Genomic DNA, 27,742 nt, shown 5'->3' with positions numbered 1-27,742 from the left:
CAACAATGGATCCTTTAAACCCACTGAGTGAGGCCAGGGAGGGAACCCGAGTCCTCATGGATACCAGTCGAGTTTGTTACCACTGAGCCACAATGGGAACTCCTTACATCACTTTAAAAACAAACAAACAAAAAAACCCCACTAACGCATAAAATGTTGAAAAAGAGATGCCTTTGGATCAGCTCTTATCCCAAGAGATGCCACCCCCTCTTTCAAAACTCTCAGACATGCCCACCCACAGCATGGGTTAGATTTAAGCAGTGGATGCTTTCCTCCACCAGACAAGATGTGTGTCCTGATCTCACAGGAGCAGAAAAGCCAAGTATGCAGGCCAGACCACTCTTGCAGGCATGTTATCACAGCTTGTTTGCCCCTCCTTCCCAGACAGGGACATGGGGGGGGGGGGCGCAGGATAAAAGGGCTGGGAATAGAGGAGGCCCCTGCCCCATGAGGTCATTCCCACTTTTCAGCCCTTGGCTGTTTTATGTGAAAATGATGAGCTGAAAAACCACATGCAATAAACAAGAAGGAGCAGCCAACAAAAATCTGTTAAAATCTCAGAAATGTTCAATAAACATTTGTAGAACGAGAAAATAAATAACATCGAAAAGGAGCCAGCAGCTCTCTTTTTCCCCTCATGTTAGTTGGGTTCAGGGTGCATGTGTCTCCAGACAAGTCACATGTTTTGAAGGCAGGCCCATCCCAGCTCTCTGAAGCCTCCCAGCAGCTGTGTACTTCACCCCCCACCCCAGCGAGTGCCCCCACACCCTCACTGGACAGCTCCTGCCCTCAGAAGAGCCCTTCCGGCCTTAAACACTTCTCAATCCTGGCTCCCTTCCCAGACCAGCTGCCCAGAGCCCTGGTTCCTCTCCTTGGCTCACAGGAGACTCTTCACCAGCTGACAGAGCCCCCACCCCCACCCATCATACCATCAAGGGCCAACAGCTGGGAACTTGGGCGCATCCCCAGACAGGTCTGGTGGGCATGGCGGCCAGCGGGAAAACTCAGGGCTTCCAGGGGCTTTTGGCGGAGGCGGCTCGATCCCAGCCCTGGCTGCCAGACAGACAATGCCAGCCTGTCCACTTGACAGAAAAACACACGCTGGCCGCCTGCCCCGGGGTGTTTCCAGAAGAGAAATTTAATCTAATTTACATACTTCTAGGTACATCAATAACCAAAATGTGGCCACTGAAAAAAGTTAAAAGGTCAATCAGCTCTGGGTTTCTAGCTGGCCCAGGATTGCAAAATAAAAAGATCCACGTTCCTTATTCTCTACACAAAACGCGTTTTTAAAAAAGTGAAAGGTCTAGGGAGCTATACATAGAAAGCAACAGTGAAAAGAGGGAGGGGGGTGAAGGTGGGGAAGGAGAGTCCCACCCCCACCCCCTCCCAGGCCCCAGAGCCCCCAAGGCTCTGGGGGACCTTGACATGGCAGGAGGCAGCTGTCAACTCCAAGCTCTTCCCAGCTGGGAAGGCCCCTCTTGCGGGGGTGGGGGGGCGGTCAACAAGGATTTCCGTGGCATTGTGGGCTCAGTGGGGGGGCTCCCAGGCCCCGGCAGCAGGCCACAGAGGGAGCATGCCTTCCCCTGAGCAAGCACCGTGGCATGATGTGGTCTGTGGTCGTCGTTTGACTCGGGAACTGGAGGGCTAGGGCAGATTCCCGGGTCTCACGAGGTACGTGTGTGCGTGCGTGCGTGCGTGTGAGGATATTCACGGGGCAAGAGGGAACCGAGACAGGAGTCCTTTGGGTCTTTGCAAATGGCCACGCATGGCAAACAGCCCTGCCTGGCTTCTAGACATGGGAGAGCTCTGCCCTTCCTTCCTCGTGAACAGATGGGCTGCCACCAGAGACCTGGCCACTGCCCCTGTCGAACCAGGTGGGCAGGTGGGTGTGGGCTGAAGGAAGATGCCCTGTGTGTGGCCCCAGAGTCTTTGGGCTAGGGGAAGGGTGGCTAGCTGGCTTCCAGTGCCCCGGCTGTAGTGTGCCCGGCCCCTAAAAGGTGCCGGTTTGAGGTTTTGGCTTGCTCCTTTGGAAACGGAAAAGAAACAAGGGGGAGTGGGAGAAGGAGACTGAGGAGGAAGAGGAGATAGACAGGTGGCATGAGAGGGTATCTGGAATGCTTTTGTGTTAGGGTGCCTCTGTCGCCGCTGTCTGTGCCTGTGGGGCCTGAGGCTCCTCGGGCGGGGGGTCCGCTTTGGAGAAATTCATCTCCAGGATGTGCCGCTGTAAGTGCCGCACCCACTCCTCCTGGATGGAGAGGGGCCCCTGGAATTCCACCTCACAGAACCTGTGTCAGGGAACAGAGAGAGGAAGGAGTGGCCACTGCAGTGAGGAAAGGCAGAAGCATAGCCCTGGCTACACCCTGAGCATCAGGCACACCTGCTGCTACTCAGTGTGAACAAAGAAAATCCAGGCCTTGAGGGAAGAGGAACCCAGAAGCTAGATGTTCTCCCATGTACAGCTACCTCTTCCCAACGTGGAGTCATGGTAAGACCGGTCTCCAACATGGAGACCCCTGTTATTATGCTCAGGGCAGTCTGCTGGCTCAGGTGCTGGGTATGGGCCATCTGGCTTCCCAAGCATCTCTACCAGCTGACTGAAGCATGTCCTCCAAGGTGGGAGAGGGCCTAGAGAAGCAGATCCTATCCCACCAGGCCCCAGGACAGAAGGATGGGAGCCAGGGAAAGAAGGGTTAAGCACTAACTCCCACGTACCCTACTCATGCATCCAACTCACCAGCTCCCTTTCTTCTCAGCCCCAAAAGAGGCCTCGTGGCATAAGGGCCCAGAACTCGAGCTCATGGCTTCAGAGACTTGGGTTTGAATCCTACTTCTGACTTGGCTGTGTGGTCTGAGGCAGGCACCGGACATCTCAGATTCTCAGTTTCCTGGCTTCTGATGTACCCATGGACTTTGGTAAGAATGAACTAAGACCTATTTTTTTCTTAATCAGGCAAACACTTGCCAAGTGATTACCATGCATCTGGCATAGTTCGAGTGCTTCATAAATACTTGACTCTTTGAGTCCTCATAACAAATCTATTATGTAGGTCTGTTTTATAGGTGGGAATATTGAGGTATGGAGCAGGAAATTCTTGCTTAAGGTCACTAAGCTGATGTCAGAGGTAGCAACTGAGCCCAGGTCTTACTGGCTACAAAGCCTAGGGTCTCAGCCCAGTGCTCTGAGGTGCTGCCGTGTGTGAGGAAGCCTTAACCTGGGTCCAGGCACACCCCAGAGCAGTCCTTGAGGCTATATTTCCTGCCTCGACCAGCCCCAGTCCCGATCAGAGGCTCTGGCCAGCCTATCCCCAGGTGAGTGGTCTCCCCCCCTCCCCTGGGGGCTGCATACCTGCACTTGAGGGTGTAGATGTTGCCAACGAACTTGACGAGTGATGTCTGGGGGGGCCGGGGCACCAGGGAGGGGACTGGCCGAACCCGGGGTGGAGGTTGCCGCACCTCCTCCAGCTTCTGCTGCAGGTCATTGGCCTCCTCACCCCCCCGGGCCGCAGAGGCATCTGGAGGGCGGGCTTGTCGGCGTTCAAATTCTAAGGCAGGGAAAGGTAGGAAGAGGGATGGGAGATAAGCCAGAGGGCAAGGCCCCTGAGAAGGGTCCTGCCTTCAGCAAATGAAAGGGCAGCCTTTGCAGGGAATTTTAATTCAGGACAGCTGGTGACTGGACACCTCCTGGACCTTGGGACAGGTGGGATGCAGAATGGATAAGTGAAGAGGAGAGCAACTGGGAAAGTGACTTAAGGGCAAATGCACAACAGAGAACCCAGGGGGCAGCTGAGTGGACCCCAGCAGGTGGCAGCTCATGACCCTCCTCCACCAGCACTCACTGTTGATGTTCTGCCGCTGGTGCTCCTCAGCCTTCACAGTGCCTGGTGGGCTGGCTGCCAGAGGCCGCTCACCACTGTCAGCTGCCCGGCCAGCCTCGGGTCCTGGCTCACCCCCAGCACTGCGGCCCACCACAGCCAGGCCCCCGGGTGCCAGCCCCAGGGGCAGCCGCTTGTCGCCATCGCGGCCGTGGCCGGCACTGCGAAACTTCTTGGTGAAGGGACGGCCGCCCTGGATGTAGCTGCGGTAGGCGCCCACCTTCTGGGGCCGGTGCTTGATCCACTCACTCAGTGTCTCGATGGGTGAGCCGTTCACGCACCACTCAGTCACGCCGAACTGCCGCAGGTGTGCCCGTGCGTGACTGGCCAAGGCCTTGCGGTTTTCGAAGTAAAGGCCACACAGCTCGCAGCAGGCCTCAGTGGCTGCAGGCAGAGGGGGTGCTGCTAAGCCCCAGCCCGAAGGGAGCAAGGGTACCCAGAAGGCACAGCCCAGGTCAGGAGCCAGTCCCGCCTCCCACTGGGGCTTTGATCCCCACTGAGGATAAGTGTATGCATGGCATTGCCCAGCCCTATAGGCCCTGGCAGATGCCCTCCCAGGACCCTGCCACCCGCTGCTTACAGGAGTGGGAGGTCTTCTCATGGAGGGTCTTTGCCTTGAAGGGCAGTTCAGTCTGGATGTAGGTCTTGGCCTTGACCTCTGCTGAGAGGAGGCGGTCCTCCTGCAGGGGCCGCTTGGCTGCCACCGAGCCCAGGTAGCCGGTGGCTGAAGGCTTGGCACCAGTGATGGGTGCCAGGCTGAGCTCTCGGGGAACCTGGGCTGGCCCAGCTCCTGGCTTGCCCAGCCGGCCAGCCATTGGTGCTAGCGGCAGGGGGGCCTGCAGGGGCCCAGGAGCCACTGTGGGGGGCCCATCCTCAGCCAAGGCAGGGGCCAGGTCTCCAGCCGGTGGCTCTTTCTTGATGAGGCATGGCTTAGACTTCTTCTTGAGGATCTCCCGCAGCGTGTCAATGGGTGAGCCGTTGACAGACCACTCAGTCACGCCCATCTGCCGCAGGTGGGAGCGTGCATGGCTCGATAGGCCCTTTCGGTTCTCGAAGAACTCGCCGCAGAACTCACAGCGGATGTCACGCACTGGCTCTGCCCGGGATGCTGCAGGGGGTCGGGGGAGGGGGGAGAAGGAGGCGGTGGCTGTGGGCAGGAAGCCTTCAAGCTCAAGGTCAGTGTTAAGTGCCCAGTTTTCCCATCCATGCAGCCCCAGACCTGAAAGACCTGCTCCCTCATATGCCTCCAGAGGCCCCTGTGCACATCATCCAGCCCTTCTGCTTGTTCTGTCACCTCAAATTCTAGCTGGCTTCATGACAGCTCTCTATGACATTGTGAAGTACTCAGGAGCAAGTGCTCCCTGGATCCTGGACTCAGATGCAAGCTTGGCTGTGACCCTCTGTGTGATACTGTGACACTGAGTTTCAGTTTCCTCCTCTGTAAAATGGAGATGGAAAACACTTCCCTGTGGCACTGGGGCAGGGGAGCCCTAAAGCAAGAGCAATTCAAAGCATGTGGTACAGAGAAGACATAAAATGCAGGTGAGCACTAAGGCAGAAGCCTGGGCCATCCTCACCTGCTTGGCACACAGCAGGAGCTCAGCCAGCCTGAGCAGAATGAATATAGGGACAGTTTGAGAGGGAAGTGAGTGACAAGGATGTTACAACTATTTCATACACAGAGCTTGTGCTAAAGCTAAGAGCTTTACACCACTTTGGAAAGCTGTACAGAGTTGGAACCATGCTGATCTCCATCTTCCAAAAGAGGAAACTGCCCAAGGTCATATCTTGCTGGACTGTGGAGAAGCTGAGACCTTAACTTGAACTCCAAATGTCAAGCACTTAGTAACCAGGAATATCAGAAAGGCACCCATTTCCAATACCTCTACTCTTGCCCACGGCAGACATCACCAACTGATGCAGCAGCCTGTCTCTCTATGAATCTGGATGGTAGCCACTACCAACTGATTAAAGATGGCACAAAGATAGAATCTCTTTGCCTAATGACACAATTCTGCCTCCCTCATAGGAATGAAGATTAATCAAGCAGCAGCGCAGTTGAAGGTCCGTGTAGCAGGAACATACAGCTAGCCCCTGTCCTCTGAACTGTGTACTTCCCTTCCATTTCAACCCCAGGTGTTCTGGATACCCCCTGGGAGGGGTGCCAGGGAAGACCCCTCTACTTGTTCTCCCTGTCCTGCCCCAGGGTCACACTTACACAGGTTCAAGGGGGTCAGGTCTTCCCGAGACGCCACCCAGGGACCCTCAGATGGGTGCGGCTCCCCATGAAGGGCCCCCGGCAGCATCTCCCGCTTGATCTCCACCCGCATTTGTTCAGGCTTCAGCTTCTTGGGCAGGGAGGGTGAGGAGAGGCCTGGGAACATCTTCCGGGCCGTGGGAGGAGGAGAGGCAGTTGGTGAGTGGCCCAGGGGGCTGCCTGGTGGCGGCGGCAACTTCTTGGCCAGGGGTGAAAGGTGAAGGTCTGCGGGGCTGCGGGCTTCCAGCGAGCTGCCAGGACCTCCGCTGCCCACTACCTTGGCCAGGGCTTTTGGGCTAGGCCCTGACGGGTTGGGGGGTCCGCCAGGCCGGGACTGGGTCCGTCTCTTGAGGATCTCCCGCAGCGTGTCGATGGGTGAGCCGTTGACGTACCACTCAGTCACGCCCATCTGCCGCAGGTGGGAGCGTGCATGGCTCGATAGGCCCTTTCGGTTCTCGAAGAACTCGCCGCAGAACTCACAGCGGATGTCGCGTGCTGGCTCTGGGCCCGAGGCTACAGCAGGAGAAAAGGGCAGTCAGCACCATGGATGCCATTAGCATCATCACTTGTGGGTTTCCTGGTTGGTTGGGCGTGGACAGCAGCACGTCCATGGGCTGGGGTTGGTGGCAGAGGGCAGGTGCAAGTGAGGGAACTGAGGACTGGGTTGAGGGGGCCAGACACCTGGCAAGAGCACAGGGAGGCTCCAGAGAGCACATGGGCCCTGGGTCCTGGCAGAAAAGGACAGAATCAAGACTCCATGGCTCTGCGGGTCCCAACAAGGATGGGGGCAGGAAGTGGCAGCCCTGCCATCCAGACTGGGGCAACCATGGGCACCTTCTACACCAAAAGGTAGCACCCCACCCTTGGCCTTTGTTCTTAGGGAAGGTCTCAGTCATGGAGATCAAAGGCCAAGAGAGAAGGCCCAGCAGCCAATAAGATCTCTGGGCAGAAATGGTCCACTGCTAAGGGCCCCTGTCCACTCCCTGCCCCAGCAGAGTGGGAGTAGGGAGGGAGCTGTGACCCCCCCTGGGAGGGGCTCCAGGGCCCACAGGGAGGAGGAGGCGGCTGAAGCGAGAACCTACAGAGGTTGAGAGGAGACGGCTCCACATCAGAGGCCCAGAAAATGCCAGCGGCTGCGGCGGCTGAGAGGTCCTGCTTCCCCCAGGGGCTGGCCATACCCGCGGCCTTCAGCTTGGCCTTCTTGGCCGACGGTGGGGGGGGGAGCAAGGAGAGGGCCGCAGAGGGAGGAGGCCGCCCCAGCTGGGCCAGGGCGCCGCGCCCGGGTGGGAGGCGGATCTGGACGCCGTCCCTCCTGATGAGCCCGTGGAGCACGTCTATGGGGGATCCCTTGGCGTCCGGGTCGCTGACGCCCAGGTGGCGCAGGTGGGCACGGGCGTGGCTGGACAGGCCCTTGCGGGTCTCAAACCAGGCACCGCACAGCTGGCAGTCCAGCTCTCTGCCCCCGTCACTATCTAAAGCTGCGGAGACAAAACACAGGGGGGTTCACGGCCGCCACCTTGGCTGGCCCTGGGGAATTGAGGTGGGAGGGCCTGGTGTGATTCTCAGCTGCCCAGGCTGGTTGAAGTCCAAGACTCGTGCCACGGATTTATTTTAGGAGGTTTTGAGAAGCAGAAGTCCTGCTCCCTGCCTAGCCCTCTGGCATCAAGGTGAGTGTAGAGAGCTTAAGGATGTAGGTTACAGAGGCAGTGGCCAAATCTGATGGACCCAGGCCCTCTTCCCAGGGACTCCAGCTATGGGAGCTGTGCAGGATAAGTAAGGGGTGCAAAGCAAGGGCCCACTAGCTGCTAAGTATCAAACAATCAAGGGCACACCTGCTCAGAACTGTGCTCCTAGACATACAGCAGATGATGGAAGTAGCTTCACTGGAACATGAGGCACAACTGGGGTGCCCCACAGGGCAGGGAGCTAGACCTTAGGCTTACCCCTAGATTTAATGCCCACAGATGTGTGGGAAGGCCTGACTTCCTAAGGGATGCCTTTGTTAAACCACCATGCCTGGTAGGTTTCTTCCCAAGCCTTTCTCTCCCCCCCCCTTTTTTTTTCTTTTTTTTTGGCTGTACCTGCAGCATGCAGAAGTTCCCAGGCAAGAGACTGAACCCACACCACAGCAGTGACAATACTGGATCCTTAATGCCAGGCCACCAGGGAACTCCTCCCCAAGCCTTTCTTTGCCATGCCCACGGCAGCCCAGGAGGTAGGGCTCCACCCCTGGGCACAGAAGTACCTCTGAAAAGGACCTGGAGACAGGGCCAACCACAGGACCTCCTGTCAGGTGGACCATCTGTCTACCTGCAGAACCCATGGTGTGCCACAGTAGTCCTGGTTTCCTTTGCTCCCCAACCCTTGGGCCCAGAGAAGGCCAAAAGCTGCCCCTAAATGGTGAGGATGACCCTGGCAGGCTCAGTAACCACAGCTAGGCCTCTGGGGGAAAAAAAAGCGAAGTGAAATGGGAGACAGATGATAATACGCAGTGAGCGTGGCCAGTCCCATAGGAGACAAGCATCCTGACCAACACCCTGACCCAGTCAACCTAGGATGCAGGTGCTGTAGTCTCCACTGCCCCCACCCTGAGCCCTGCAGCCCAACCTGAGCCCCACCTCTCCCAGCATCAGGACCTCCCTCAGCTCCCAGGACCCACACTCACTGAGGTTCAGAGGCCCCTCGTCCTCAGACTGGGGCCACTGTGTCTTTGGGGAGGTCGGCCGGGGGCTCAGAGACAGCTGGGGGCTCTTGTCCTCAGGATTCTTGGGGGTAGGGGAGCCCGCCAGGGCCAGTGATGCCTTCTTGAGGAGTGGGGAGCTGGGTGGGTGGGCCAGACCCTTGGCCGAGAAGCCGGGAGGTGACTTGATGGCCTTGTTGACAGCAGGGGCATCGAGGGGCTTGGCCAGAGCAAGTAGGCCAGGTCGAGGAGCCCCAGCAACCACTTCCTTCGGCGAGCTGGACTTCTTAGTCAGGCCTGGGGGCAGCCCAAGGGGTGTGTCAGGCAGGCCCTTCTGCTTCACGAGCTCGTAGAGGAGGTCGATGGGGGCACCGCTGCTTTCCGACTCAGCCACCCCCAGCTGCCGCAGGTGGGAGCGCGCGTGGCTGGACAGGCCCTTGCGTGTTTCAAAGCAGGCACCGCAGACCTCGCAGGTGGTCAGGCTCTGGGCTGGAGGGTAAAACGGAGGCCAATAGAGCCAGCTGTGAGGCCGCACAGGCTCTGCTCTCCCACCTCTCCTCCTCTGGGCACCCCCTCACCCAGACTCCCTGCGAGTGTTTTGCTTCCGTCAACCCCTCCCACTCATAAAATGACCCTAATGAGGTGGGAATTGGCCTGTCTAGTTTGTAAAAAGGAAACTGAGGCTCAGAAAAAGGAAGAGTTGTGCCCAAGGACACAGAGCAGGAGGCAGAACCCTTCTGTTCTGTGGTCCAGTCAGTGGAATGCCTTTGGATCTCTAATGTACCAGGGTGTCCTGGCATGGGTTTTCACACAGACACTAACCTGTCAGACACACACTTCAAAGAGCTAAGGCCTAGCCACCCTCTGCAGCTTAACTCACACCCCAAACACTAGGTTGGAGGTGCGAGCCACTGTCTCTGTTGTGCCCTGTCTGCACCCTCTTCTGCAGAGCCCTTATCACTGCCTATCTGCTTCCCCAACTTCAATGGTCCCAAGGACAAGGGCCAGGTCTGTTTTGCATCTCTCACATCCCTAGGGTCCAGCACAATGCCTATCACTACTCAATAATGACCTGAGAATCAATGAACAGACAAGGCAGTTTCATGCAGAAGATCACACAGCTATCAAGAGTCAAAGTCAGCAAATGAACTGAGTCTGGGTGTGAGCTCTTGATGACCATGACTACTGCTTCTCTGGATGCCCCTCCCTTGACCAAGGCTCAAGGCCATGTATGCCTGGGACAGGAAAAGCTCAAGAGTGAAGAAAGCCGAGTGTCTCCTTGGTGCTTTGCATGCCAGAGAGAAAGCTGTGGCCAACCTGGAGCCAAACATTGACTCCCAGGCCCAAGAGTTCCCTGTGAGTGTAACCAGCCTGGCCAGCACCCATGCCACCTGTGCCACTCACCCCTGAGGTCTGGCAGTTCCTGCTTACTGCCATGAGGAACCTCTGCAGCCACTCTGCTGCTCAGCCGATTGGCCACCTGCTCCAGGGCCCCAGGGACAGGCAGGCTCTTCTTGGGGAGCGAGGGAGAGCCCAAGTCCATGGCCACCATTGTGTTTTCCTCAGAACCCAGGCCTGTGAGGTTAGGAAGACAGGCTCAGCCCAGGCAAGGCGCAAGGTCTCTACCCTTGTAAGGACTAAGGGTAGCGGCGAAGTGGTGGTGGTGATGGGAGCCTTCTTCCTCCTTCTTGGTGCCTGCTCTCACTTTGGGGTGCAGCTCACCCCATGAAAGCTGAGGCTCCATCCATAACCCCGAGCACCAATATGACGCAGAGATGTCGAGGGTGCCAACTGACAGCAGAGACTAGGAACAGTTTCCACCTACCAGAACACAGACAGGTCAGGGGACGCAGTGCTAGTCTGAGCCAAGACTTCCATCTTAGCAGGTCTCAGAGAAAATATCTCTCTGGGCAGAACTTGTGGAGAGGAACATCTGTCAGTCTTGGGGGCAGGTAGGTGGCAGTAAGAAGGGGAATTCAGTAAGACAAGGCCAGGGTCAGAGGCCAGACAGGCAGTGCAGAAGCGGGGAGCCCAGGACAGGAAGGAGGCTCCAATGGGACTTGTAGGGAACCTCTACCAGACAAGACAGCTGGGGCTGGGGCTGCAGACAACTTATCAGGAGCAAAGCCCTAGGTGGAGTAAGGTAAGAACTGGGAACCTGGACTGACAGGGATCTGACTGGTGACAAAGAAAATGTGAATTACAGAACTTTATAAGAAGTTTCTGAGGCATCCTTTAGGCCAGGAAGCTTCTCTGGGTGAGGTGTATAGGCGGACAGAGAGTCAAAAGTGAGTTTTCATGGTCTAATTGCTCAGAGAAAGGGGCCTGAGAGGCCTGTTGAGCCCCAGAGCATGGAGAGAGATCTGATAATGAGGGAACTGTGTCAGATGGCGCCTTGGAGGTGCTCAGTGTCATGAGTTGGGGGCCAGGCGGATCCCCGGTTCAGTCTGAGTCCTACAGAGGCAAGGAGAAAGCAAGTAAGGGGGGGCCCACCGGGGCCCGGGATACCAAGGACTTTGTCAAAGTGTCCGGGTAGAGTAGGTGCGTCTGTCAAATGGGGAGGGACCGTGTCAGGGCTGAAGTGACTTGAGGTGGGTTTCCGCGCCGGAAGAACTGTGGTGAGAGACGATCCAGGGGCTCCAAGAGGTTTAGGGGGCATCTGTCAGACGGGGTGAGGATCCCGAGGGGCAGCGGCGGAAAGTGTTTCTGAAGCCCGGGACCCTGCCAGCCGCGACAGGAGGCCCAGGGTCCCCGCGGCCAGAGGGCCTGGGGGGAGGGGAAGTCCCGGCGACTGGACGGCGGGCGTCGGGGGCGGCGGCGGTAGCAGGGGGCGGGCGGGATGACGGCTTTGCCCTCCCCGCACCCTCCTCGGCGCGGGCTCTTACCCGGCGCGGGCGCGGGCCCGGGCCCCGGCTCCGGCTCGGCCTTGGGCCCGTCCCGCTGAGGCGGCGGCGGCGGCGGGGGTGGGGGCGGCGGCGGCGGCGCGGGGAGAGCCGCGGGGCCCGGGCTCGGGGGGCCAGGCGGGGGCGCCCCCGCGGGCGCGCGCTCCCGGGCGCCCCCCGCGCGCGGCCCCGCCGCCGCCTTGCTCTCCGCTTTTGTCACTCTGCACTGGGCGGTGGAGGCGGCCATCTTGGCTCCGGCGCACGCGGGGCGGCCGCCCCAGGCGGGAGCAGCCGAGCTCCGAGCGCCGCCGCCACAGAGGCCGCTCCACTCCGCCCCGCCCCTCGGGGCGCGCCCAGGGCAGCCAGCCGATCGCCGAGCACAGAGAACGAAACCCTTGTCCTCCCGCGCCGGACTAGCGAGGAGCTAGTGGACGCATGCACACAGGACTCCGAGCGGCCCACGACTGCAGCCCCACCCCGTGCCTCGGCGAGCCGGGGCACTCTCTCCCAACTCCGGACATCCCTAAGACTACAATGGGAATCCTCCGACCACAGGCATCCACCTTGACAGTATCCAGGCTCCTGGAGCCCGAGGAGCGGAACTAGGACCTGCCCCGGGACCTTGTTCCTTTCCCTCCCTTGGAAGTCTCTCCCCTCCGGGTCGGGAATCCTGGAAGACATCTGATCTCCAACCAGGAGGATCCCCCAACACGACCCTGGTATCCAGCTGTCCCCCGATGGCGCTGTCCCTCAATGCTACTCCAACCCAGGCTGGCACATTTCAAGCACAACCCGCTTCTCCCTCCCCAGTACTAAACCTATTGACCCTAGTTGTTACTTGACAGCTGGGTGGGGCCAGCTTCTGACAGTTGCCGCCCCCAACCTGGCATCTACTTCCTACTGCCCACTTAGGGGTGGGAGAGATTTCTAAAGATAGCCATGCAGGGTTGGTGCCCAGACCTAGCCCTAATCTAGGACATCTTTCCTCAAGGCAAGGCTTCCAGGAACTTCTCAACCACTCCTTTACACCCTCATCCTCAAGGTGTTCACTGAAAGATTGATCAGAGCTTCCCCTCAAGGACAGGGCCAGTGCTGTACCAGGCTAACTCCTTATGCCCCAATGATTTGACCAGCTCCCTCAGCACTAACTGAGGGCTGGTACATTGGTTTTCTGGTGGAAACAGCTTAGCTAGAGCTGAACCTGGCTACTAGATGCATGCTGCCATCCCTGGGATGCCTGGCCCAGGTGCCAGGTAAAGGGTCTAAGCCTGACGTTCGGGCCTCTGCTAGAGTGACAGAGAAAGAAGGGGGTAGGGCTGGAGTCTACGAATTGCTTCCTATGCCCCCCAGACATCTTCAGAGCAAGTGCCACCTTCCACCCACTATTGAGAAACCACAAACCTACGTGAATTGAATGCTCAGAGGAGAGCCTTCACAGAGGCAAGAAGCCTGAAGTCACATCCCAACTCTGCCTCTTCTGAAAGTGTGACCTCAACCAACTACCATCCTCTGTGCCTCAGTCTCCTTCTGGTCTAAGGAGGAGAGGGGGTTTTGATAGCCCCATTCTTCCCTTTGCAGACCCTCAAGTGCCCCCTCACTGGAAAGGAGACCTGTGGATGAATCCAGCAGAGCTCTGAGTACAGATCTAGGTAGACCCTGGAAACTCCAGATAGGAGAAACAGAGAAGGAAGCATGAGCCCCAAGCAGCTCCTAGACAGTTCCCCCTGTTCAGGCATCTTCTCCATCCCTCAGAGCCCACCTTCTCCTTACTGCTGAGTTTTCTGCTTTGAGGTTCAGTAAACACAAAGTCAGGCTTTGTAAGGTGGGGTCCTTCACTTTTCCATTTCCTCCACAGTGTCCATCCCCAGCCAGGCTCCTTCACAAAAATATTACTTCTGGATTTCTCAAGCCATCCTCCACTGAGAAGCCACCAAACATGGCATCCAGAAGTCTAGCTCTGCTGTTTTGTGGCTGTGACAAAGCAGATGACCCACAGTTTTCTTATCCATAAATAGGAACACGATAATCCTTAGCTCCATGGAATTGTTTTGAGGTATGAAATGAAACCTTAGTACACAGCAAGCCCCCAATTACGGGAGGGGCTGGACAAAGTAGGCACCATTGAAATTCTAGAATGTAGAGTCTATATCTGCACTGTCTTGATCACCACAAACTTTATACTAGTTGCATTTCAAGTGCTCAACAGCCATATGTGGACAGTGGTGGCCCTGTGGGACAGTATGGTTATCTAGAGAACATTTCCATCAGCTCTGAAATTTCTACCAGACAGTGCTGCTCTAGACAAAAAAGATATCATTAAGAGCAAGGATTCTGGAGCCTAACCTTCCTGGGTTTTCAAATACTAGCTCCATATACTTTCATCTGTATGACCTTAGGCATGTTAATTAAACTCTCTGTGCCTCAGTTTCCTAATCTGTAAATTGGTGATAATAACAGCCACCTCAAAGGGTTGTTGTAAGGATATAAATGAGTTCCTGTTTGTAAAGTGCTTAGAACAGTATCTGGCTTCCAGTAGTACTTCGATAAGCCTATGTTAAAATCACTGCCAGGCAAAGCAGGGAAGGAACTGGATCTAGAAGGAGCCCTGGCCCAGTCCCTGAGTGAAATATAAATGACCCCTAAGTGTCAACCAACTTTGTAAAGTGACTTGAAATGCTTCCAGGAAAGCAGAGTGGCTGCCCCTCCCACTTGCTCAATCCCTCCAGGGCCCTGGAAAGGGTAGGGCTCCAGCCCTTCCTGCCCCTTCTCCCCTTACCATCTCCGTAGGCTGGCCCAGGGTCCTCAGCCCAGGGTGGGAAGGGCACCGGAAGAGGTATGCGGGGCCGGCGGGAGGTCAGAAAGCCACTAGGCAGCACCCCGGGCTCATGACACAGGGGACTAGGGGACCGCTCAGCAGCTGAGGTGGCCAGCAGCTCTTGCAGGATGTTGATGGGCGAGACAGTGAGCTCCCAGTTGGTGATACCGAAGTCACGCAGGTGGGCCCGGGCATGGCTGGAGAGGCCGGCCCGCGTGTCAAAGCCGGCCCCACAGAAGTCACAGCGCATCAGGCTGAAGGTGCCAGGGTCGAAGTTAGCCACTGTGGGGAGAGAGAGAGGACATGGACTGCCTGGGCTGGGGGGTGACTCTCCAGCCCCAGCTCTCCCCATTCCCCAGGGCTGCTCACCCGCAGTGGATCACACTGCCAGTGCTGTTCCTCATCCTAGATGCCTCCCTTGCTCTTTGCTGTTCATGCTTCTGCTTGCATCAGCTCACTCCAAGAAGCCTTCTCTGCCTTACCCTCCATTTTCTCCCCTTACACAGCTCAAAGTATCAGGGAACCCACCCTCAGAAATACTTCTCCAGTGTGGATTTGCAATCTTTTGAGTGATTGTTCGATGAATACTCTTCTTCCTTTTTTTTTTTTTTTTTTTTTTTTTTAGGGATGCGCCTGTGGCATATGGAAGTTCCCAGGCTAGGGGTTGAATCAGAGCTTCAGCTGTTGGCCTACAGGGTCCGAGCTGTGTCTGCAACCTACACCACAGCTCACAGCAACACCGGATCCTTAACCTACTGAGCGAAGCCAGGGGTCGAACCCACTACCTCAGGGTTACTAGTCAGATTCCTTTCCCCCTGTGCCACAACGGGAACTCCTTGATGAATACTCTTGTCAGGAGGTCATGTCTATATCACCCCAGAGTTATTAATTAAATCTTTGCTGAATGAAGAAATGGACAAAAGGATTGGACGCCTTCCTCTGAGAATCTGCCTGAATCTCCCAAGCAGAGTCAGGGGCCTTCTCTTGGACTCCCCAGATACCTGGTTTCCCCCATCACAGCCCTGGTCACTTAACATTGTAACTGCCTGGTTTTTGTGGTTATCCGCCCCCTGCCCCTTCCCCCAGTGCATGTATACACACGCTCTCAAACACCATACCAGCACCTCCCCAAGTGGGCTCCATGTCTGCCAGCATCAGAACCACCCAGGGCACTGTGTGGGAGCCAGACCTCTGGAGTTAGAACTTTGGTGCCTGGGAATCTGCATACTTCACAGGCAGAACCATGGGTTCTGACATCAGCTGGGGTCCCACCATTACTGTTCCTGGGCTGTGTACTCCAGGAGCAGGGACTGCTGTTTCGTTTGCTGTTGTGTTCCCAAGTGGCCAGAACAGAGGGGACCTCCCTCAATAAATATTTGTTGAATGAAGAACTCAACGAAATTCCCTGCCTGGGGCTGACTCCTCTGCCCATACTGCTTCCTCCAGCTGTTGGAAGGGCCAGGGCACTGGGGCGTTCCCACACCTCCTCCGATGCGGTGGCCTTTGCCCCAGCTCCAGGTCTTCTGGGAGGGGAGGCCCTTGACTTGCCCCTGCTCAGCCCTACAGGAGGATTTAGAGTGAGGGCTGGTCGGTTCAGAACTCAGCTGCCCAGCTGTGCGTCTCCCGGGCCTTGGAGAGGGGTGAGTGCTGGAGGGAAGCTGCCCTACCTTTTTTCTTCTTCTTCTGGAAGGAGAACCTGCGCTCGATGGCCTTCACCTCCTCAGCGGAGATGAAATGCCGCACGTTGTAGCTGACGCCCACACGGTTCAGGTGACCCCGCACATGGTTGGCCAAGCCGATGCCATTGTGGAAGCGATCAGGGCAGTAGGGACACTTCCGCTCCTCATGTTTCAGTGCCACTGCCGGGTCCCCATCCAGGAACGTGTCCAGCCCCAGGGGCCCACCCAATGGTGTGTCCAGGAGCAGGAAGTCCAGAGGGTGGGCACCCCCAAGCCCCAGTTCCTCAGGCTGCAGCCTTGGGGGGGCCCTGGCTGCTGCAGCCATGACTTGTGGCCCAAGCTTTGCCACTAGCACAATGGGCACCATCTCACAGAGCTGCTGCTGCTGTGCCCGTGAGGCCTCGGCTGTCTGCAGGGCTTCTCGGAAAGTCTGCTTCAGCTCCAGGGCTGACTGTGGGATGAGGCTGGGGGTGGCTGGCAGTGCAAAGATCCCATTTTCGGGGGAAAAGTCCATTTCTGAGGCCAGTGGTATGTTCTCTTCCTCTTCCTCTTCGCTCCAAGGGTGCCTCTGGTCCCCCAACTGGGCCGGGAGCCCCTGCAGATGGACAGCACTTTTGCTTCTACTGGGCTGAAAGGAGTAGGGGGCAGATGCTAGTGGTGAGGGAAAGGCTGGCCTTCCCAAGGGCCCCTGGCCAGAGCTGTGTGGGAGTGGCTTCAGTGGTGGGAAATCCCTCATGCCCAGCTGCTGGAAGCTTGGGCCAAAGGCCAGGCTGGGGTCGTATCCAGCAGGGTTTTCCCTCCATGTGGGGGCCAAGAGCGTCTCAGCTTTGCCAAAGTAGTCCTCAGCGGCATGGGGGAAGTGAGTGTAAGCATCCTGGCTGGTGCCTGGCTGACTGGCAGGGTCCTCCTCAAAAGCCTCGCCATCCTCCTCCCAGTGGGGATGGGCATGCACAAGCCTCACATGCTCCCTGAGCAGGCTCTCACTGGGTGCAGGGAAGCCACAGAAAACGCAGGCACTGAGGCCTGAGGAGTCTCTGAAGGCGTGATAGGTGAGGGAGGTGGCATCGGGGCCTGGGCTGCCAGCCCTGCTGCCTCCCCCGAAGGGCTCCTTTGCAGCCTGGCCCTGTGGCTCACGCATGTGCAGCTTGGCATGCTGCACAAAGGCTTTGGAGGAATTGGTGCCAAAGACACACTTGGGACACTGAAGCCGTGCCTCCCGGCCCTCGTCGCCTGGGACCTGCTTCAACTTCTGGATCTCCTCAATAATCTTCTCCCGGGAGGCCTGGTGCAGCTGCCGGTGCTGCTCAAGGGCACCAGGATCTGCAAAGGCCCAGCCACATTCGCCACAGGCCAGTGGGGCCAACTCGGCTGGAGGCTCCTGGCCCGGGGCTCGGCGGTGCTGGCTCATGTGCTCCAGAAGATGCTCCTTCTGCTTGAAGTAGATGCTGCACTCAATGCATGGGAACACGGCTGGTTCCTCATCCTCATCCTCATCTGGGCTGGTCACCCCTGCGGCTACCTCCTCCAGCAAGTCACAGAGATAGGGCCTTGACCTGCCAGGGGGCAGCAGTGGCTGTAGTCGCTCCACAGATGCCTCTGAGTTCACCGTCCAGGTCTGCGTGGCCACCTCTGAGGCCGACCTGGGCAGGCTCCACTCAGGCGGCTGGGCCAGGCCCTCCAGGTCTGCCAGGTGCTCTCTGGTGCCCACCACTGGCACATCCAGCGTCTTAGTGGTATCTTCTACTGGCACAAGCACCGTCCTGAAGGAGGTGAGGGGAGGTGGTGGCTGGGATGGCAGGTCCAGGTGCAGCCCTGCATCCCGGAGTGGGGCCTGCTCATCTGCATCTGGGAGCCAGTCAAACTTGGGGCAGCCCCGGGGGAACTTCTCCAAGAGCTTCGATTCACCCTGGTGGTACAAGAACCTTCTAGAGCCCTCAAGCTCAGCGTGGGGCTTCATGGTTCTTACAATGACTGAGTCCTCGAACCTCTGTTCAGAAGGGATGCCCTCCCCGGCCTCCTGAACCAGGGGGTGATCCCAGGACCCCTGGCCATCGGGGGGGCCAGGAAAGTGGCCCAGGGGATGGGATGGTGGGGAGCCCGGCTGGAAGTCCAGGCTGCCTCCATCCCAGCAGCTGCAAGGAAGTGCCAATGGGGACAGGTTAGCCATGGGCCTTGGTTTCCCTTCCTTGGGCAGGGGGATGGGGTCCCAGGCAGTCTGAGACGGGCTCCAGAGACCCAGCCAGAGGGCCACCTCAGAGGGGCTGGGAGTGTGGGGTTGTAGGTGTGTGTGTGGGGGGGGAGTATGTGTAGACCCTTTCAGAGCTGTTGTGTCAAAAGCTAGATTCAGCTCCCAGGGCATAGCTTGTGTGTGTAGGCCAGCCCCGCTGCATTGTGGGGGAGTATGGAGACCATGGAGGGGATCACAAATAGTGTCCCCAAATCTGGTGGCACAGTCAACTCTCATCTGTCCCCAGGGAGGGTCCAAGATGCTGACCTATGCTTCAGGCTGCTTTTTCGTCTTGGTCCTCCCCAAATTGGGGTGATTTCGTTTGTTTAGTTTCATCTTTCCAGCAAGTTTGGTGCAATGCTGCAGCCTAAATAACTCAAAGGAATGCACCTTTCTCTCTGCATATCTCCTCTTGGAAGGGCAGTCAGGAGAGATGCAAAGTCCCTGTTCAGCCTGTTCTGCCCCTGACCTCCTTTCGGGGAGAAGAGAGGTAGGGTAACCTCACTGAACCTCAGTTTTTCCATCATAAAAATGGGGATGAGTTCCAAGAACCAGGAGCTTCTGTGCCCTCATGCAAATGTCTAAGGAGCCTTCTCATATCTGTAATCAAAGAAAACTTAACACACTGCAGGTGCTTATTTAAATGATTGCAACCACAACCCTTCAAACAGGGACCTTGACCCCGTGAAGTGCAGGGTGAGGATAACCAATTCAGTGCTGGGGAAACGCTTCATTTGGCCTGATGCCTGGGTCCCTGTAAGCTCATGACCAATGTGGGTTCTTATTATGACTGTTCCTGACCTGTCTCCCCTTTTCAAGATTTTGCCACCATGAGGTGCTATGGATCACATCCACAGAACAGATGTGGAAACAGGTTCCACTGAGAGGCTGAGGGGAAATCAAGGGGTTACCTTTCTAACTTCCATCAGTGACATGCGATGTTATTGGGACCATCTCCCCAGGGCTATGGCAAAGATTCAGTGGGGGTAAACCTGTGCTGAGAGCCTAATACACAAAAGCACTAAATAACTGAGAGCTATTATTAATCCTGATATGGATATTATTACATTTTAGCACCTGCTAGGCCATTTAATAAAAGGTTGCTGACATCGGCATTGCTATCAATTCCTGCTCTTATCCATTGTCTCTTGGGTCTTCAAGGTGAGGTTCTGAGATGCACCTTAGGGAATCTGTTTTTACAGAGCAGGAAACTGAGACTCAGAGAGGCCAAACAATATTCTAAGAGTCACTGGGCAGAGACAGGACTCCAAGGGTCCAACCTCCAGGCTCCTGGCCTTCCGGCTCTGCTCCTGGCAGGGATAATGAGAGTTGACTGTCTGTGTTCACCCCAATCCTCCCTCCACCCCCTGCACATGCCAAGGGGCTTGCCTGCAGGGAGCCACCTCCTCCTGCCTTGCCTCTTGATTCCCTCCTGTCCCCTTCTCATTCCTGGGGGCGTCTCTTAGACTTAGGTACATCCTGCTTGCCCCCCTGCCCTCCCTGAGGTAAAGGCCAGCGTGGCACTCACCAGCTGCTGATCCGATGGGTGGCGGAGGTGGCACGGGGGAGGGCTTCGCTGAGGCCGGGATGGGGCTGCCCGTCTGCAACAGAGAGGGGAGACCCTGAGGGGCTGGGGTCCCCCTGGCTGGGGCCCTTCACAGCACCCCAGCTCTGGGAGCCCTGCCGGGCACCTCGGAAGGGCCTGGCTGGCTCACCATCCCTCTCCCCTGAGAGGCCTTTGGCCTCTGCACTCATGAGCCCTGAAAGGGGTTTCTTTGGAGGAGTCCTCTTAGCTTTCCTAGGGGATCACCAGGGCTTGCTGCTTTCAACCTTCCTCTCTTTGCCCCCACCTGGCAGCCAGGGTGATCTTTTAAAGTCACACCCTTATAAAAACTCACCTGGCTTCTCATCATATCTATCTAAATAGCTAGATTCCCAGCTATCACCTGCAAGAAGGCCCTGTGAGGTCAGATTTCTGCAGGTCTTTCCAATCACCTCCCTCTCCTCCTAGCCCCCTACTCACTCTGCTCAGACTCCTCGCAAAGCCTCAAGCCCACCTAACTCTTTCTGACTTCAGGGCCTTTGCAATGACCATTCCTTCCTTGGTCACCTGCTAAATTGAGCCTCTTTGATTTTATTTTCTTTCTCATTACCTATTTCTTTTTTATCTTAGCACTCTCTGAAATTGCCTGTGTTCCCTGCTAGCACATAAGGCCCCATCCCGCCCCCCTCCCCGCCGAGGCCTTGTTCACTGCAGCATCTCAGCACCTGGCACATGGCAGGTACTCAACCAATACTTGCCAGATGAAGGGTGAGAAATGCCCTAGCCTGAGTTGCAGAGGGCCCATCCCTGCCTCATGTCTTCCAGATCCCCTTCCAGGCCTACATCCTAGAATCACATCCTCTTCTAGGAATCCTCACACAGATAGAGCCAACTCTCCATTATCCGCCTGTGGAGCCAACGCTTGGAGCGACAGCAGGAATCCTGGCCTGCAACTCCTCTGTCTGCACACCCGCCTGACGCAGGCGAGCATGCCAATTGGGGCACAGGCCAATTGCTTGGGCCAAGGTTAACACACTGGGGGAATTTGTGCCCCATCCAGAGCCCAACAGATGCAATTGCTGGATTAGCTTCAATTTGAGGATGGTCCAGAAAGAGGGCTAGTGCTGTGGTTAATAATTTTTCAAATCCCCTCCTATCCATTTTGCCCAGGAAATTGAGAGCTGACTATCAGGGGCCAAGGAATTAAGAACTGGTGAGGGTGGGGCTGTGATCACTGGGGGTCTTTCTGCTGAGTCTGAGAGAAGGGCTGTGACTGTCCTGTGGCCTTTGGAAGGTGAGGGTGGTAATGCGAGTACAGCAATATGCATCATCCAGAATAGTTTTTCAACCTTGGTACTACTCACATTTGGGGCTGATCATTCTCTGTGGGGGGAGTGGGGAGCATCCTGTGCCTTGTAGGATGTTCAATAGCATCCCTGGCCTCCACCCACTAGATGCTAGTAGCCCTCCCCTCGGCCCTGCCCCTAACCTTGCAGTCATGACAACCAAAAATGTCTTCAGATACTGCCAAAGTATGCCCTGGGGCAGAATCACCTGCATATGAGAAGCCTTGGGGTAGACTGATGGGGAGCAGAGCAAGATCAGGGGATGCTCAGATGCAAGGACTGCTCAGATGCAAGGACTGCTCAGATGCAAGGGTTGGTGTCGGGTGTGGGGGGGAGTGGGGGGAGTGTTGGAGAGGGGGCAAGTGTTGGGAAACCAAGGCCTGGGCTAGCTAAGGGAGCAAGACCCCAAGAAATGGGTCTCTTGAGAACCCAAGAATCACATATGGTGAACTTCTCAGGAGAGGGCAACCAGTTCATTGCAACAAGCCCCTGAACAGCCTGGAGGTGCGAGTCTTAGGGTCCGGGCGTCCTGATTCTGAGATTCTGGGACCCCGAGCTCCTGAGATTCTGAGTGTCCCAGATTCGATGATTCTGTGATTGCTGTTGTCTAAGAATTCCGTGAGCCAGGGGGCCGTGGTGGCCTCTTTGTTTGAGCTGCTCCAGAGAGGCTCCTATTTTTAGTGGTAATGACTTTGGAAGAAGCAGACCAAGCAGGGCCCTTCCTGTGTGCGAGACACTTGGGGGCTGGGAGTTTATCCAGGGGCCTTCACAGCCAATGAGGGTCCAAAAGTTCCTATGGGTCAGGCAAGTTACCTTGGATGCAGCCCCCTAGGCAGTGGCCAAGCCAAGCGGCCCTCATTGACTCCTGCCATTTGGGGTCCCCAAGAAGGTTTGAAAATGAGAGCTGGAAAATGAGAAGGGTGTCCGCAAGCAGTTTAAACCCCAAGCCAGGCAGCTTGGCAGAATGGCCAAGAATCTAGACATTGGAGTCAGACAGATCCAGTTCAAGGCCAACCAGGAACCTGAAGGGCATGCCTTTCCCACTCCAAGCCTGTTTTCTCCTCCACATAATGGGAATAGCCACTGCCCCAGTCTCAAAGGGCCAGCGACAGGTGCCAAAGAAGATCACATAGTAAATGCTTCATCCAGAGAGCTGGTGGTCTGGGGAAGGAAAGGAGGTGGGAGCACCTCGGGGGGGTTCAGGATGGACTCAGACACATCCCAGGTTGGAAGCTGGAAGTTTGATCAAGAGCCTCAGGCCCACTTACTCCGTGCTCTGATTTCCTCCTCAGACTCGGGGGCAGAAATGATGCGTTGTTTCTCCCCTAGCCCCCTGGTCCCAATGCCAGGCATGCACCAGACTCTTCATCAATCCACGTGGCACATCTCAGCCTCTGAAGCTTCGAGTGTACCCAGGAGACCAACCAGGGAGGCCAAACATTGGGTGAGGGGCTGCAGGGAGGCTGTGGGGGCTCCAGGCCAACAGCCATAATGGAGGACAGAGGAGGCAGTGGATGCATCCATGTCTACGTGGAAGAGTATGGAGGGAGTCACTCCAGGGGTGCCCTTGGGGGGGCTCCAAGGACTAGGCAGAGATGAAGGAGGGCCCAGGCTTTCACATGGAACAGCAGCCCCAGAGGCTATTCCTATTTATAGGCATCACAAGACTCCTAGGGCAGGTGCTTGCTTTAGGAAAGGCGGGTGGAACAGGCCGAGAGGGCAGTAGGGGCGACGCCGTGTCTGAAGCCCAGGCCCTCCTCCAACTTCCAGGCTGTAACTCTACTCCAAGTCAAGCCACCCTGCCCCATGCCCCCATATGCTCAGGGACACCATTTAGGGCCGGCCTGACCCCCCTTGGCAGCTACATTGCCCTCCTCCCCAGGCACATGCACTAGACCCTGGCTGATTCCTCATGGAAGAGTAAGGACACATCTACCCACCTACCAACCTTCTCGCTCTCTCCAGACCTGGAACTTCTGCCAGGTAGAGTAGAGTACCCAATTTCTCAGAACCAAGACCAGAGAGGGCCCCTAGGATCCAGAGTCAGTCCCCCAGGGGTCCCACAAAGTCAAGGTCCTGGGCCTGTCCTGGCCCGTCACATGACCTGGGACTTGGTCCTGCCTCTGTCTGAGCTTTGTTTACTAATGGTTTGGAGGAGGGGATTGCTAAGGTTCTCTGATGCTGATACTCTGCCCTCAGGAGTCTCACCCTGCCATCCCCCTCCGTGATGCCTTTGGGTGCCACCAGTCCACCTCCATGCCATTGCATTGTGCAGCCCCTGCCTAGATGCTGATACTCTTCCCTCGGGGGTCTCACCCTGCCATCCCCCTCCATGATGTCTTTGGGTGCTACCAGTCCACCTCTATGCCATTGCATTGTGCAGCCCCCTGCCTAGATGCCCCTGTCCTCTTTGTTTGACTCACTGTTCCTCATCCAGGACTCCTGGATATCCCCTGGGCCTGGGCTTCCCCCCCAGCAACTGTGTTATAATACCTAGTGGCTGGCCTGTAAGACCCCAGATGGCAGGGTCCAATGGGGGCAGGGTTGGTGTGTACGCTTGGTCACAGCTAGGCACCAGAGCCTAGCCCTAAGGAGGTACCCTACAAATATCTGAGCCTCATAAGCATTGCTAAGGGCTAGCTGGGATAGGTCAAGGATGCCCTGACACAGGGTAGTGGTTAAGGATGAGGGCTGTCAAGCCAGGTTACTGCCTAGCCATGGGCCCTTGGGCACCTTACTTGACCTCTCAGGGTCTGAGTTTCCCAGTCTCTAACATGGGGTCATAATAACTGAGGCTACCCCACAGGGTTCTTTTGAGAATGACACGAGATGATCACATAAAGGGCTAGCGTGTAGGAAACCCCTAACAAGGTGCCTGGAGTTTCCTGGAAACTAAGGCCTTTAGAGCAGGCCGAGGAGATGAAAGGAGACATAGAGTATATCAGCCTGCACTGTACCAACCACTCTTCAGCTATATCAGGCTCCTGTTGGGTCCTTGAACACGCCAAGCTCCTCCTCACCACAGTACCTTTGCACCTGTCATTCCCTTCCCCTGCCTTGCCCTTCCCACCATTCATTCCATGCTCCACTCAAATTCTACCCCCTTCAGGGAGGCTTTCCCAGGTCCCCCAGGCATGATCCTGACACTCTGTTTAATACCTTCATAACATCTGTCACTACCTGCCCGTATGTTACTTATATAGTTGCTTGTTGTCTATCTCCCCTACCAGAATGTCAGGTCCCAGAGGGTGGGGACTTTTGCCTCTTTTGTTTACAGCTGTATCCCTAGCACCTAGAACAGAGCCTGGCACATGGCAGTTGTTGAGTATTTAATGAAGGAATAACAAATCATGGGGTGGAAACAGCATGTGATCCCCTTTTGCTGGGAAACCAAGGCATCAAGCAAGGGGTGGCTGTCATTCCAGACTACTCAGTCTCTCCCCAGCCACTAGAGGGCATAAGTTGTTTGGGCCCATGGCTCAGGAGCCAGGCTTACCAAGACTGCAGCAAGAGGGAGCTGGGATAGACTGATGGGAATAGGTTATGCCTGGGGAACAGGTGGGCTCAGGAAGGGAAACTCAGGATGCTAGTCTGGGCACTTAGATCCAGTTAGTATGCTCAGAGGAGGAAGCCAGGCAGACCTGAGTCAAGTCCTGGATCCTTGCCAGCCACTGGGGGACCCTGGTTTTCACAACCGTAAAATGGGAAACTAGGCAGGGTGCAAAGACAAGGCTCTGAACCCAGGTGGAATCAGAATTCCAACTCAGCCCCTGCTGGGTTGGGTAACTTGGCCCTACCTGAGCCTTGGGGACCTGGTTGGATGTTCCCCTAGGGCCACAGGGCCCACCCTCTTACCAGAAATGCCACCTCTGCCATCCAGAATGTCTCGAGGGCTCTCTTTGGTGACAGGCAGGTAATGGGTGGACCGGAAAATACAACCTTCCCCCTCAGCAACCTCGGCCCCACCTTCGATGTCCTCCCGTGGTGCTGGGCCAGGCAGTCTCTCAGGGCCTCGAGGACGATCAGGGGCGGCGAGGCCGCCTACCAGGGGCCCATCCATAGATGCTCTCCGCTTGGCTCCACTCAGCAGCTGGCCTGGCTCAGCAAGGCATTGTAGGTCTGGGGGCAAAGAGACAGGTGTTTAGGAGAGGTAGGAAAGGAACTCTGCCTCAAACTCTCCTTCCTTGAAGCTCCAGTCCTCATCCCTGCAGCTCAGTGTCTCAGTTTACCTCCCAGCACAGGTGAGCTAAGTAAATGGTCCTGAGGCCCTATCCTCACACATTGTATCCTGATGACCCCCAACCTCAGCATGCTTCAGCCTCCCCATCAATAACTCCTGCCTTACATAGATCCTGCACTGCCTCAGTTAACCCCATTTTATAACATGCACACTCAGTTACCTTGTTTTCTTGCAGCATTAATCCTATTACTTCTCCTAGGTGCCTCCAGTCATTCATACACAGCTATACTTTCCCCAGTTGTGCCTCCACTGCCTTGCACATGCATATCCTGCGTGCATGCTTCGGCTTGCATCCCGGCCACTTCCACACTCTGATCCTATACACTGTCTCAAGTCCCCCCATCATTACCCCTGCACTTTTCTTTTCTTACTTCAGTTACCTGTATCAGTTACCCCTGAACTTTTCCCACAGTCCAGGCCCCCTCCCCACACGGAACCTTTGGGTTCTCCAGCATTAACCCCTTCACCCTCACGCACAGCCTCAAGTGACCCCAGCATTAACCCCTTCACTTCACCCCAACATTACCCTTCATGCATACTCAGCCTGGGTTCCTCCATCCCACCCTCCCAAGATCTCTCTAGTCCGCGTTCAAAAGGAAAGGATGGGGCTCCTGGTCCAGAAATGAGAACCCTGGGGAGGCTGTGGGGGTGGGGGCTTTCTTCTCCACCTATAAATACCTTCAAGGTAACGGCGGCAGAAAGTGAAGGGCAGGAATGAGGCGCCCTCCCCAGGGAGACGATGGGGAGGCCGATCCCAAGCAACCGGGGCGGGGCCGGGGCTCCAGGCCTGGCTGCAGGCGCTGCCCTCGGGGACCTGGGGGCTCCCTGGGGGCCTGTCCGTGGACTGGCCGTTGTGGTGGGGGTCCCTGCCCCGGCCCCAAGGAGGCACCTGCGGGTTCCCACCGGGTGGGCACTGCCCGCGGGGAACCGGCGGGACCGCAACTTCGGAGCACTTTGGCAGCGTGGGGAGGGGGGCTCCTTTCTGGACGCCCCCCCCCGGGGTAGCAGAGGTGGTGGCGGTGCCACGCCAGCGCACCCCTCGGGGCGCTAGGGTCCGGAAGATGCGCCCCCCGCCCGTGCACCTCGGGGCGGGAGACCCCGCGGGACGCGCCGAGGTAGGAGGGGGACACCTGCCCCACGACCCCCGCTCCTCCCCCCAACCTGTGCGGCCCCGCCCCCGACAAGGCCCCGCCCCTATAGGCCCCGCCCCGCCCCCGCCCCCCGCCCCGGGGGGTCCCGCCTGGCCCGGCCCGGCCCGGGCCTCCCCCTCCCCGCGCCGGCTCCGCCCCGCCCGCGGGCTCCCCAGGCCGGGCCGGGCCTCACCGGGGAGGCGGTGCCGCCGGCTGGGTGCCGGGGCTCGGAGCTCCCTTCTTTGGTGCGGCCGTCGCTGCCGCTACCGCCCTTGCAGCTCCCGGTGCCGGTGCCGCGGCCTCCGCAGCCGCCGCCGCCTCCACTGCTCGGGGGACATTGTCCCTTTAAATCGCTCCCCCCGCCGCCCCGCCCCCCCGGCGCGCCGCCGTGACCTCAACGCGACAGCCCCGCCACGCCGCCATGATGGGGAGGTCCGGGACCCCCCCTCCGCGCCACCTCGGGGGGGGGGGGGGGGCAACTAGCAGGCGCGCCGCCATGTTGGGAGTGGCCAGGAGGGTCACCCTTAAAGGGCCCGCGCGACCTGAGAGTCCAGGGAGAGGCTGTTACCATGACAACACTCTTGTGCTCATGCCCTCAGTGGCTCTTCATCACCCTACTAGTTTTTCCAATGCTAGCCCAGTTAATAGAATCAGAAGAGTGGAGAGGGGATAGAGAAGTTCCTCCATGGGTCGTTTTTAGGTCATTGAGGACTCCACATGGTCAATAGCCTTCGGTCCTCTTCTCCCAGTTGCAACCACAAGTTCATTCTTTCCTTCCCCACTATGCAGTACTTCTCTGCCCCTAGAGCTGCCTTAGGTCCCCAAACCTAAGCCCCCTTTTCTACCACCTCCCAGGATCATAATCTCCAGGCCTACCTCACAATGCACACATAATAGGCTTTATGCTTCTACCCAAAACCCATCCACATGTCTAACTCATCCATCTCCCTACCTATTCATTCCCACATTCAGTTGATCAACCACTCATCTACCCATCCAGTCAACTAACCACCTATCCATCCACCTATCCAAACACCCACTTAAAGTAACCATCCACCTACTCATTCA

At 57.1% G+C, this 27,742-nt stretch overlaps 1 protein-coding gene across 9 annotated transcripts; it reads right to left on the bottom strand.

Annotated features, from left to right (window-relative positions):
• Positions 1-1,120: 1,120 nt before the first annotated feature.
• WIZ (WIZ zinc finger) lies at positions 1,121-27,026 on the bottom strand. 9 transcript variants are annotated; one of them, XM_047776735.1, is made up of 13 exons: positions 26,868-27,026; positions 25,160-25,423; positions 19,944-20,016; positions 16,177-18,320; positions 14,471-14,791; positions 10,217-10,387; positions 8,798-9,301; positions 7,215-7,610; positions 6,094-6,645; positions 4,456-4,983; positions 3,840-4,259; positions 3,350-3,545; positions 1,121-2,288 (listed from the first exon to the last, which is right to left on the bottom strand). In XM_047776735.1, exons 2-13 carry the CDS (start codon positions 25,362-25,364, stop codon positions 2,129-2,131), a joined length of 5,670 nt encoding a protein of 1,889 aa, XP_047632691.1. In that variant the 5' UTR covers positions 25,365-25,423; positions 26,868-27,026; the 3' UTR covers positions 1,121-2,128. The 9 variants fall into 9 exon arrangements, with proteins under 9 accessions (XP_047632691.1, XP_047632695.1, XP_047632692.1 ...); XM_047776739.1 differs by having other exon boundaries at positions 16,177-17,948; positions 26,868-27,007; XM_047776736.1 differs by lacking the exon at positions 26,868-27,026 and adding an exon at positions 26,223-26,625.
• Positions 27,027-27,742: the final 716 nt, after the last annotated feature.

The sequence above is a fragment of the Phacochoerus africanus genome, chromosome 4 (assembly GCF_016906955.1).
Source record: "Phacochoerus africanus isolate WHEZ1 chromosome 4, ROS_Pafr_v1, whole genome shotgun sequence".
Lineage (NCBI taxonomy): Eukaryota > Metazoa > Chordata > Mammalia > Artiodactyla > Suidae > Phacochoerus > Phacochoerus africanus.
Note: the sequence above shows the minus strand (reverse complement) of the source record. Positions and strands in the feature narration are given on the sequence as shown.

What these genes read in the sequence shown, in the direction of transcription:
- WIZ (XM_047776735.1), bottom strand. Translation starts at nt 25,364, where the DNA reads ATGGATGGGCCCCTGGTAGGCGGCCTCGCCGCCCCTGATCGTCCTCGA. An exon ending in TGGGCCAGCCTACGGAGATG is followed by an intron (nt 10,388 to 14,470) that starts GTAAGGGGAGAA and finishes CTAACCTCACAG; the next exon opens with GCCTGGGTTCTGAGGAAAAC. An exon ending in TGAGAAGACCTCCCACTCCT is followed by an intron (nt 4,260 to 4,455) that starts GTAAGCAGCGGG and finishes CTCTGCCTGCAG; the next exon opens with CCACTGAGGCCTGCTGCGAG.